Here is a 12937-nt window from a genome sequence, read left to right as displayed (position 1 = left end):
ACTACATATATCACTATACATATCTCCGCATATATCACCATACATATCACCACAAATATCACCATATATATCACCAAACATATCACCATACATATAACACCACATATATCGCCATACATATCACCACTTATATAACCATATATCACCATACATATCACCACTTATATCCGCTCTTCTCAAACTTTTTCTACTGGAGCCTCACCCAACAGACCAAGGCAATGCTTGCGCCTCACCAGACTGACCAAGAGGATGCCTGGGCCTCACTCTCTGTGGTGAAAGTCCATTTAAAAGCTGGAAATAAGGGCTACCTTTCACTCATCTCCCAAGCTCTCTATACTAATAAAGCAAGTACAAAATAAGTAAATAATGTTGCTAAAATGGAGATTTTTGCAAACAGCAAAAGGACAGTGCAGATCATAGTCACTTTTGAGAAAACTGGCTCCCCAGCTGGGCCTCACCAACAACTAGGGGGCGCCTCACTGGTGAGGCCCGCCTCACAGTTTAAAAAGCACTGACTTATATCACCACATATATAACCACATATATCACCATTCATATAACCACATATATATTTCCATATATCACCACATATATCACCATACATATCACCTTATATATGACCATACATATCACCACATATATCACCATACATATCACTATATATCACCATACATATCACCAGATTAATAACCTTATATCACCACATATATCACCTTACATATCACCACATATATCACGACCTATATCACCATACATACCACCACATATATCCCCACATATATCCCCACATATATCACCATATATATCTCCACATATATCACCACATATATCACCATACAAATCACCATACATATCACCACATATATCACCATAAATATCACCACATATATCACCACTTATATCACCATCCATATCACCACATATATCAACATATATATAATCATTCATATCACCATACATATCACTATATATATATATATATATATATATATATATATATATATATCACCACTTATATTACCACACATATCACCACATATATCACCATACATATAACCACATACATCACCATACATATCACCATATATATTATCATTTATATCACCATACATATCACCACATATATTACCATACATATAGCCATTTATATCACCATATATATCACCACATATATCACCATAAATATCACCACATATATGACCATACATATCACCATACATATCACAACATTTATCACCATACATATCACCATATATATCAGCATATCTATCACTACATGTATCACTATACATATTACCACATATATCACCATACATATCACCAAATATCACCGCATATATCACTATGCATATCACCACAAATATCACCATATATATCACCAAACATATCACCATACATATAACTATATAACACCACATAAATTGCCATACATATCACCCCATATATAACCATATATCACCATACATATCACCACTATCACCACATATATAACCACATATATTACCATTCATATCACCACGTATATATTTCCATATATCACCACATATATCACCATACATATCACCTTATATATGACCATACATATCACCACATATATCACCATACATATCCCTATATATCACCATACATATCACCACATATATAACCAACCAAATTTCAACGGCACTCCGAAAGATTCAAATCAAACGTGCAATTTATTCCATGTAGTGCAGCACAGCAAAGTAAAGCTTTACTTGTGCTTTACTTTGCTGTGCTGCACTACATGGAATAAATTGCACGTTTGATTTGAATCTTTCAGAGTGCCATTGGAATTTGTTTGGATAACTACACTGACCTGTGGTCAAGGTCCTCTGGCTTGCACCCATCTCCAATTTCAGCTCCGAGCTGTGCTGCCTACTTGTTGTCACATATATAACCACATATCACAACATGTATCACCATACATATCACATACATATCACCACATATATCACCTTACATATCACCACATATGTCACTACATATATCACCATACATTTCAACACATATATAACCACATATCACCACATATATCACCATTTATATCACATACATATCACCACATATATCACTACATATATCACTATTCATATCACCACATATATACCACCACATATATAATCATACATATCACAACATATATCGCCATACATATCACCACATATATCACCATAAATATCACCACATATATCACCATACATATCACAATACATATCACAACATATATCACCACATATATCACCATACATATCACAAAATATCACCGCATATATCACCATACATATCACCACAAATATTACCATATATATCACCAAACATATCACCATACATATAACTATATAACACCACATATATCGCCATACATATCAGCACATATATAACCATATATCACCATACATATCACTACTTATATAGAAGACAAAGTGAGAGGTGGACTTTTGGAAAGAGATGATGCTGAAGGGGGGATTCACTTCCACTGATTCAGAATTTTCCTAACAGTATAAAAATAGTTTTTCTAAAGTAAACCACCCCTTCAATAACATCACAGCCATTAAGCGTTTTCGTTCCAAAATAGCAGCAAAGCCATTGCGAACGGGAATTTAAAAAACTATAATGTATGAATAAATCCCGATAAACATACAAAACAAAAGGGGTTTATCAAAGTGGTGTAAAGTGTCTTAGGTCCATTCACACAGCAAGATTATCTGACATTATCTGCCAAAGATTTGAAGCCAAAGCCAGAAACAGACTATAAACAGAGATCAGGTCATAAAGGAAAGCCTGAGATTTCTCCTCTTTTCCAATCCATTCCTGGCTTTGGCTTCAAATCTTTGGCAGCTAATTTGTCAGATAATCTTTCTGTGTAAATGGAGCCCTAGTTGCCCATAGCAACCAATCGGATTCCACTTTTCATCCCTCACTGATTGATTGCAAAGAAAGATTATCTGCCAAAGATTTGAAGCCAAAGCCAGAAACTGACTATAAACAGGGAACAGGTCATAAAGGAAAGCCTGAGATTCCTCCTCTTTTTAAATCCATTCCTGGCTTTGGCTTCAAATCTTTGGAAGATAATCTGTCAGATAATCTTTCTGTGTAAATGGGCCCTAAGACAATTCCACTTTACACCAGTTTGAGATCTTCGAGTGTCGAGATCTTCATGTTAATAATATATCATTTTCTTCCCCTTAGACTGAAGCAACAGGAGCAGTACAGGACACGTGGCTATAAGAAGGTGTTAATTTTTCCAATATATAAATATACAAAAGTTTATTTCTTGAAAAAAAAGTATAAGGTCAGATTTTGTTGAACGTCAGATGTAAAAGGTAGCAGCGGGTTATAGCATTTAATGTATTTTTGTATGCTGCCAGGAAAACATGGATACAGCCTGTGGCCTATGGCTCATGGCTGTGTCCATGTTTTCCCATGACTCCCTAAAGCGCCATCCAACTTCTGCAGCGAATGACGTTGCCGAACCTAAACATTTTGACAGGTTTGCTTAAAACTATGGAAACCTAATGACTACTGAAAATGAGAGGTCTGTTGAGAGGGAGACTGCCCAAAAATGCCATATGTAGGTAATATAATGGCCAGATATATTACTTCTCATGTACACATGGCAGCTTATCCTGAAATGACGGGAAAGCTTTTCACCAGGAGTGTTGATAATGGTAGAGAATGCTCATTCATTTAATTTTTTTAATTATTATTTTTATATGTTTGTAATTGAAATAGGAGAAGATTTGAAAGGGAAGTTTTGCTTGTTTGGTGATGACAGAAAAGTGTGCAATAGCTTCACTGGTTAAAGCAATGGAAACAGCAGAAACCACATACAATGTATTTGCTAAAACCGGAATACCCCTTTAATTAAAGGAGAAGTCCGGCAAAATTTTTTATTAAAGTATTGAATTGCTCCCCAAAAGTTATACAAATCCCCAATATACACTTATTACGGGAAATGCACATAAAGGGGGAGATTTATCAAACAGGGAGTAAAGTGAAACTGGCTGAGTTGCCCCTAACAACCAATCAGATTCTTCCTTTCATTTCTCACAGACTCTTTGGAAAATGAAAGGTGAAATCTGATTGGTTGCTAGGGGCAACTGAGCCAGTTTCACTTTACACCATGTTTGATTGATCTCCCCCAAAGTGTTTTTTCCCTGCACTTACTACTGCATCAAGGCTTCACTTCCTGGATAAAATGGTGATGTCACGCCCCGACTCCCAGAGCTGTGCGGGCTGCTATAGAGGATAATGGCAGGGGGACACTGAGGGACACAGGGCTGTGGAGGGACACTGAGCATCCCTCTGCCATCATCCTCTCGAGCAGCCACAGCCAGCACAGCTCTGGGAGTCGGGTCGTGACATCACCATGTTATCCAGGAAGTTACATCACCATGTTATCCAAGAAGTGACATCACAATGTTATCCAGGAATTGAAGCCTTGATGCAGTAGTAAGTGCAGGGAAAAAAACACTTTATAAGAATTTTCCGTAATAAGTGTAGATTGGTGATTTATATAATTTTTGGGGGGCGATACAATACTTTAATAAAAATTTTCGCTGGACTTCTCCTTTAACTGTCAGTCAGGAATCTCTTAACACTATATTCCATACTTCTATGTATCTGCTCATATAACATAGATAAAATACAGTACTAGCTCTTCTTGGGATCAAATGTTAACTTGTAAATGTCCCCAGTAGCTACTATTTATAGTGCCCACCTGCTCCTCTATGCCACGCAGGGCCGATCAGCCGCATAGACACGAAGCCATCTCACCCTGTGGCTGCTCTTACACATATCTCCTGATATCTACCATATGCTATATGTCACATTACAAGAAATGTAGAAAGTCAATTAATGGCATATTGCTTACACCCCTGCAACCAATCATTCGAGTGTGACTCTATCCTTATGGAGATGTTCTTCCTAGAAGCATTGCTTGGGGCAGAATAAGGTGCCTTGTGTATTGTTGGCCATTGCAGTGCCGTACAGTTATAGTAACTTTTTTTTTTTAGCTCATCAGTCATTTCCATAAGTGTCAGTAGAGATATTATTATTTCATATGTGTAAGGGATGCAGCTTGTTCTGGTGACTACAATAATGAATAATTGTTTGCTGGAAGGTAATAAGCTGTGGGTCCATGCGTTTTTTCTAGGTGGTGTTAAAGGCCAAATCAAGGAGAGCCAGCCTGGTGGGGGTAAGTTTTAGAAGAGTTGTATCCTTTGGTTATTTTCTCTTCACATCATTCATTAATCATTATACATAATGGTTTGCACTAGAGATGAACAAAGTGAATCTGGCCAATCAAGATATGCTGCAAATCACGCTGTCAATTTGCTTTGTTCTGGGAAGTGAATTCCCGCTGATTCATTAAGGAAATTTGCAAAATAATAAAATTTCGGCCGCACATGCTGTCTGGAGCGGTAATGGGCGGGAGAAAGGGATTAACCATAATCTCTAGCACCCGTCCAATCAGCTGCAGGCCCCTCTGTGATGTCAGCACCTCCCCCTATATATAAGGCGGTTCGTAAATGGAGGTGGCCAGTCGGCTGTGTGCGGAGGAGAGAGCAGGATGGCGGCAGGCAGTTACAGCAGAGCAGGGAGAGACTAATGGTGCGTTTACACAGACAGATTTATCTGACAGATTTTGGAAGCCAAAGCCAGGAATTGATTTGAAAAGATGAGAAATCTTAGGGGGACATTTATTAAGTCCGACGTTTTCCGACTTATAAATGTCCCCGCATCTCCGGCGCTACGGAGATTTATGTAGAGGCGGACAGCCTCTACATAAATCCCGTGCGCATCGGTGCGCACAGCCGAAAACCTACGCCACCTGAAAGGTGGAGTAGGTTTTCGGCGTATCTTTGATCTTAAAAGAAAATTATAAATCGTGTGGACCCTAAATCCGCACCCCCCCCCCCGTTCCGCCTCCTCCACACCCCCTCCCCGCCCCACCAGCCTACTCGGCGTGAAGTGCCGATATGCGAATATTTTATTTTCAAATCCGCCATTTGCGAATAAAATCATTCGCATATCAGCACTTTACGCCGAAAATCATCAGTACGCCGGATGATGCATGTCCCCCTTAGTCTTTCTTTTATGACTTGTTACCTGTATATAGTCTGTTCTTTGCTTTGGCTTCAATAACCTGTCAGATAAATCTCTCTGTGTAAACACACCATAACAAAGCAATATTGAGACAGAGAGGAGAGGAATGGCAGAAGTTGGATGATTGTTTGGCTGATTGCCATTTTTTTTTAAATTGTGATTTTTCCAATTTTTACACTTTTACAACATGCTTTAGCAAATCCGTCCTTCTCTAATAGTCCCAGTACCGTATCTACTATAATTTTGACTGTTTTAATTAAATTTGTTAAGATTCGATTTGCGAATCTCAACGAGTTTGACCGAAAATCTGCAAAGCATGCGAAACAAATTCCTGGCTGCTTCACTCATCTCTAGTTTGCACCTCTAAATAGTAAAACCAATGAGAATTTAAATGGCTCAGTTATTTAAATGTAGACATGTCAACAGTTTTGATGAATTAGGGTTGGTCTGAGTGTTGGTCTGACTCGGGAGAAGTGAGTGCTAAGTGTGTTCTCTCCCAGCTATGTGCCAAGTGATAGAGACAGCCTTACAATGGTTTATAGAACTGTCTCGGGGGAGAAGGTCTCACCTTTGTACTTCATTACCTGGGATCTCAGACCCTGACTGATCAAAATGTTTGAAACGTCTCTAGGACATTTGAAAGTTTTTTTTTACGTGACAGTACACTGTCCAGGTAATGCATTGACACACTGACACACTCTCTACTCAGACTTATGGATTTGAGGCTTTCATAAAGGAATTATCCAGGACTGGAAAAGCATAATTGATTTCTCTAATAATCTGTGCTCTTGTCCTCGGTTTGTATGTGATATTGCAGCTCCGTTCCATTGAAGTGAATGGAGCTGACTTGTAGTATCACACACAACCTCAGGACAAGTGTGGTGCAATTTTAAGTAGATAATCTTAGGAGATTTATCAAAGGGTGTAAAATTTAGACTGGTGCAAACTGCCCACAGCAACCAATCACAGCTGAGTTTTCCTTTCAGCACTGCCTAAAGCTGAGCTGTGATTGGTTGCTGTGGGCAGTTTGCACCAGTCTAAATTTTACACCCTTTGATAAATCTCCCCCTAATTAATTTTTTTGAAATCCAGGGCTTGCTATGTGTGCTGTATTTATCAGCTCATTATGCATCTTTTATTTCTCTTGTTCTGTTTATGGCCCATAGGTCAGACGCATAATTATTAGCACCATTACAATGGGTACTTTGGCGTCTTATAAATGTTGCCATTGTGACCCCATTGTTTCTGGAATACAATGACCTTTTCTAAATAGGTCCAGTCTTTCACATGATATGATGACCTCATGGAAGTCTACAGGCCCTTACTATAAATTTATATGCCAGGATTTCAGATTCAAATGCAATGTGTAAGGAAAACTGTGCCGTGGTCTGTTGGATGCAGTATGCTCCCAATGCATTGCTACTATTGTAGAATGCCTCTACAATATGGTGTTCTACATAGCAACATATGGCAGGGCATGGATTGTCAGGGAGTATATGTGCATGGGTTTATTAGTAGTATTATCTAAAACCAGGAGTGGAGCCAAAACACAGAAAAAGGTGGAAATTTAGTTTTTCTATTGGTTTCATTTCTGGTTTACTGACTAGAATACTGCATGAGCCCAGCCTTACCATGGGGAAATAAAAAAAAAAAAAAAAAATTGCACATATAAGACAATAGACTTTTCTGTTTCCTGTGATTCCTATTTGATTAGCCACATAGATTTTTGGCCCTTTCCTCACATTTTTGAAGAAATGTATTTGACAGGGTTCATATAAATCTATTTTGAAGCCTTTTAACATTGTAAGAAGCTAAAGCGTAATTTATTTATCCGCAGCAAGTGTGTGCCGTGTGTCTTGAAGAGTTTAAAGTGAAGGAAGAACTTGGCTTGTGTCCCTGCACTCATGCTTTCCACACAAAGTAAGTGCCAGCTGGGAAGAGCGAGATGCAATTCTGTACACAAGACTTGGTTACAGGGTCACGCTGTACAGCTGCTGAGAATGATATCACTGCTGACAAAGTAGAACTTTAGATAGGCGGACATATTTATTTAAATGTTGTTAAAGTGGTATTCCCATCACAGCCAGTGGTGTAGCTACCATAGAGGCAGGGTAGGCAGTTGCTATGGGGCTTGTGCAGGAGGGGGGCCCGGAGGAGAAGGTAAGAGCATGTGTCCTTCTGCTTCACCCCTTATATACTGCATTGTGTAAGTGACCCAATGTTTACATGCTGCAACACAAAAAAGGGTTAACAAGCAGAAGACAGAGATCTCCTCTGATAACCTCTGTTCTCCAGCTGCGTGCAGAGGTCAGGGGTTATTAGTGCACAAGCAGTAAAGCAGATATCTCCTGCTTTACAGAACTTTGGGCCACTTACACACTGCAGTACATAAGGGGTTAAGCAGAAGGTAGTCTGCTCTTGCACCTATGTATTTAACCATAAGGGCTCCTAATGGGCCCTTATAGGTAAAAACAGTGGAATGTAATAGCAAGCAGCCATTGGCTCTCTGCTCTGCCAGTCACTCTTGTGGCTGCAACCAGGATTCTGCCTCTGGTCATAAGAGATTTAATTTTTTTGGCCACGTCTCAGAGCATCTAGTGAGTGTGAGTGTGTGTGTGTGTGTGTGTGTGTGTGTGTGTGTGTGTGTGTGTGTGTGTGTGTGTGTATATATATATATATATATATATATATATATATATGCGGTGTGCTTTGTGTTGTGCGTAGGGCAGGGGGGCCCCATGAATCCTAGCTATGCCCCTGATCACAGCTAATAGTTATACTTGTAAGACTCGAGTTAAAGCGACTCTGTACCCACAATCTGCACCCCCCCCCCCAACCACTTGTATCGTCAGATAGCAGCTTTTAATCCAAGATCTGTCCCGGGGTACGTCCGCAGGTGATGCAGTTATTCTCCTAAAAAAAATTAAACTTGCAGCCCTGTGTCAAATTGGCTTGGCATAGAGTACCCCTGCTCTAGGCTTGCAACGCCTCTCTGTCCCTCATTAGAAATGCCCCTGGCCAGGATTTCTCCTATTCATCACTTGTCTGAACACAGCACGTGTTGGATCGTTAAGGCCCATGTGCAGTGCTCAGACAAGTGGTGAATAGGAGAAATACTGGCCAGGGGCGTTTTTAATGGTGAGGAGGAATAGTAAGGCATTGAAGTCCTAGGGCACGGGTACTCTAGGCCACACTAATTTGACACAGCGCTGTAAGTTTAAAAGTTGTTTTTAGGACAATAGCTGCCGAACAGACCCCAGGACAGATCTTGGATTAAAAGCAGCTATCCAACGGTACAAGTGGTTTGGGGGTGCAGGTTGTGGGTACAAAGTTGCGTTGAATACTTTTGCAAATATATTCTTTTAGTAAACTTGCCTCCTTTACCTGGTATACCAGTCATTTCCTCTAATTGTTGACAGCTCATTGTTTTGATTACCGACCACTAGAAAGGAGTGCAACTCGAGCATGCTTGTCTCCAGTCATTCAGCATTTGAATACTAGTGGCTAAAGCAGTTGGATGCAGCCCTAGGGAGTCTAGAAAAATATGGATACAGCCTATGACTATGTTCCCACAATGTAAAAATTAGGCCAAATACTGGCCATTGTTGCAAAACAACACCCGTCATGAACTATCAATAACAATGGCCGGTATTTGCCCTAATTTTTACATTTGCTTGCAATTATAAGGTGCGAGGGTCCCTGTTTGTTTGTACAGCACTGTATTAATAACGTACATTTTTAAATGACACGTACAGGGACAGTAGCTACTGGTGGATGCTGGAACCAATTGAACAAATTACATACATTTCAAATTTACATTTTTATGGGGTGGGGTGGGGGGGCTGCTCAGTACTTAACCAACCTTCCAGAAAACATTGTGGCTTAGGCCAGAGATACCACTATAATCTATAAATGTGTTCTCTGTATTAGATTTAGAACAGTGTCCTGGAACCAGAGATGTTGGCAGAGCCATAATTTTTTTACCTAAGTCTGACTGTCTTCTTGCTTTCTCTAGGTGCTTGATGAAGTGGTTAGAAGTGCGAAACTCGTGTCCAATGTGTAATAAAACCATTTCAGTGCCAATGCCCAGACCATCCTTAGAACACATGTGAAGACGTCTTCAGGTCTATGTTTAGCTGCAGTGGCTGAGAAACCGTGAAAATGTGTGAAGTGGGAAGCAGCATGGAATCCAGGATCTGTTTTCACCACTTATATAAATTTCCATTGGGATGCTCCAGCCTCAGGTTATGTGAGGTGACAGGCGCTCTCGCCAATCTGCGAGAATAGTCACATCCATCATCAGAAATAGATCTCATACAGAACTGTGTATTATACAGGACATGCTCTGGTCTGGTCGGAGGAGGGTAAGGAAGGGAAAGAAAGTAGAAGAATGAGGGATGGAGAAAGTGCAGAATATGGTGGAAATGTGGGAAATCAATAGGATAGTCAGATACAAAGATGAGTGAATTTACAGTAGGAATGTTTGTTCCTAAGTCTTCTCCACTTCGTGACACCATTACCCCCCAACCGGGTGCTGGGAAAAGATGGATCCAGTCCTGGGAAACTGGGAGAAGTTGGATCCAGCTTTTCCCAGTACCCAGGGAGGAGCATCACGGAGTGGAGCAGTCGATGAGCAGATAGGAATGAAGCACATTGCTTTGTTCCTACTGTAAATTCGTATCTCTAGTCAGATACATACCATCCCAGACACTTTAGCATGGTTTAAGCCTCAAAACAGGAGAAAAACATGCAGAAATCTACACCTGCTCCAGAGGTGATTTCTGCGCCCGCCATGCAACAGGTCCAGGTCCAAACGGCTTTTTGAACACCTCTTACTAAATCTGGGTGGGTAAAAGGGTGATAAATGCCCACCTTGGACCTTATGTAATTCTATTGTAAGAAACTAAGCTCATTATATTACTCTATGGTAGTCTGGTTTATAATAGTAGAGTCATAGAAGGTCTGGGTGTTGGAGTTGTAATATAGATGCAATACAGCAATGTGAGGCTGCACAGAACAGGCCAGTATGACACTCTGATGTCTTCTAGGACTTTATCCATTGGACTGATCCATACAGTCTAACGCTTTGATACACTAGTTTTGTTTTATGTTCAATATAACAAAAACCATTGAAAGGAGATGGCATTTAAGAGGAGAAGTCTGGGCAGACATCTCTTTTTGACAATAGATAACATGCTCCTCTCTGACCAATGACTGGCTGAGCGGACCTCACCTATCTCGACCCAGGTCCGTACTCAGACCAAGAAGCGGATGGGGATCGGATTAGTGGTATGTGGCCACCAGCGCTGGAGCTAGGAGCACATTGTTTCTTTTATTCTCACTGACAGTTGTGAGAAAAAAAAAAAAGGTCTGCCCGGACTTCTCCTTTAAGGCCTTGCCAATGAAGCTGAACTGCAGTACTGTACAGAGTCTATGGAAAAGAGTGGTGCCATATCTAGGAGATAGGGAAGATCTACCCCCACCCCGAATCCTGGATTATCCCTTTTGCTATGTTTGTTCTTCTTGATCTGTAAATAAAGAAAAAAAGATGACAGAAGAAAGTGAACAGTGACAAGTGATTTCTAGTAAAATAAATGATGCAACCTGGCAAATAGTCTAGATTAACAATTCTTTTAGTCTACATTGCCTCTGTGTCTTCATGGTTACAGACAGTGTAGTCTGATCCTGCCTCTGTACTCTCTTCTATGTGTCCCCTGCTTCTTGCAAACCTAGCAAATGACCCTATACTTCATTTACTTGATTTAAAAAGGAGTTATCCAGGATTTTAAAAAACACAGCTATTTTCTTGAAGAAACAGCCCTACCTCTGTCCTCAGGTTGTGTGGGGTATTACAATCCAGCTCCATTCAATATAACTAAGCTGTAAACCCACACCCAAACTGAGGACAAGATTTGCACTGTTTCTAGAAGCAAGCTGACGTGTCTGTGCAGCCCTGGACAGCCCCTTTAACATATGGCAATACAATTATTACAAATAAAACACAAAAATCACAATACAGCTTTAAAGTGAAGATAGACCATAATGTAGATTGTAATGCTGAGAGTTACACCTTCACAAAAGCTGAAGAACACTGCTAAACAACCTTCATATCTAGGCTCAGAAAAACATTATCCAGAATGTCTGAAAAGACTGAGCTCTTTACTAGATTTTTTTTTTTGAATATCTTATATATATATATATATACAATATAAAGAATCCAGTAGAACTTTCCACCTCTAAGCACAAAGTTTCCTATATATATAATTTTTTTTTTTTAATTAAAACAAGATACTGGTGTATATCGGTCTCTTCTTTTTGGCTCATGTTGCATGATTGTAGAATTTTTTTATTTTTTTTTAGTACATGATTACAGGGGCAGCCATCTGGCCTGAATTATTAATAGCTTTTCAAAATATATTTTACAGCAAGCAAAAGACAATAGGAACCTGTAGTCTGGTTGACGGTTATGGAAGAATGTTCTGGACATGCTCTGTGATGGGTAATGAAGTTAGCTGTGACCATCGCCTGAAGGACCTGCAGTACCTTCCATGGTGTCAGTCATGTTACACAATATTCGCTTACATGATTGGGAAGAGTAATGCTGCGTTTACACGTAACGATTATCGTGCGAATTTGCGCGATAACGGTCGAATTGGAACGATAATCGTATGTGTAAACGCAGCGAACGATCGAACGACGCACGATAAATCGTACATCGTGATCTTTCATCAGGTCAGCAAATCGTCGTTCATCGTACGCAAAAAATTCGCAAATCGTTCCGTGTGAACAGTCGTTCGCCGATTTAACTAAT

General features: G+C 39.9%; 1 protein-coding gene across 2 annotated transcripts in view; it reads left to right on the top strand.

Annotated features, from left to right (window-relative positions):
- Positions 1-11233, top strand: part of LOC138798538 (RING finger protein 122-like) — a 65809-nt gene extending 54576 nt beyond the window's left edge. For both annotated transcript variants that reach the window (XM_069979050.1, XM_069979049.1), the window contains exons 3-6: positions 3208-3250; positions 5174-5215; positions 7964-8046; positions 10142-11233. In XM_069979050.1, the coding sequence (XP_069835151.1) occupies positions 3208-3250; positions 5174-5215; positions 7964-8046; positions 10142-10238 (265 nt within the window). In that variant the 3' untranslated portion in view covers positions 10239-11233. The remainder of the gene's footprint in view (positions 1-3207; positions 3251-5173; positions 5216-7963; positions 8047-10141) is intronic.
- Positions 11234-12937: the final 1704 nt, after the last annotated feature.

The sequence above is a fragment of the Dendropsophus ebraccatus genome, chromosome 8 (assembly GCF_027789765.1).
Source record: "Dendropsophus ebraccatus isolate aDenEbr1 chromosome 8, aDenEbr1.pat, whole genome shotgun sequence".
NCBI classification, from domain to species: domain Eukaryota; kingdom Metazoa; phylum Chordata; class Amphibia; order Anura; family Hylidae; genus Dendropsophus; species Dendropsophus ebraccatus.
The sequence above is the reverse complement of the archived record's forward strand: the minus strand, read 5'-3'. Positions and strand labels throughout refer to the sequence as shown.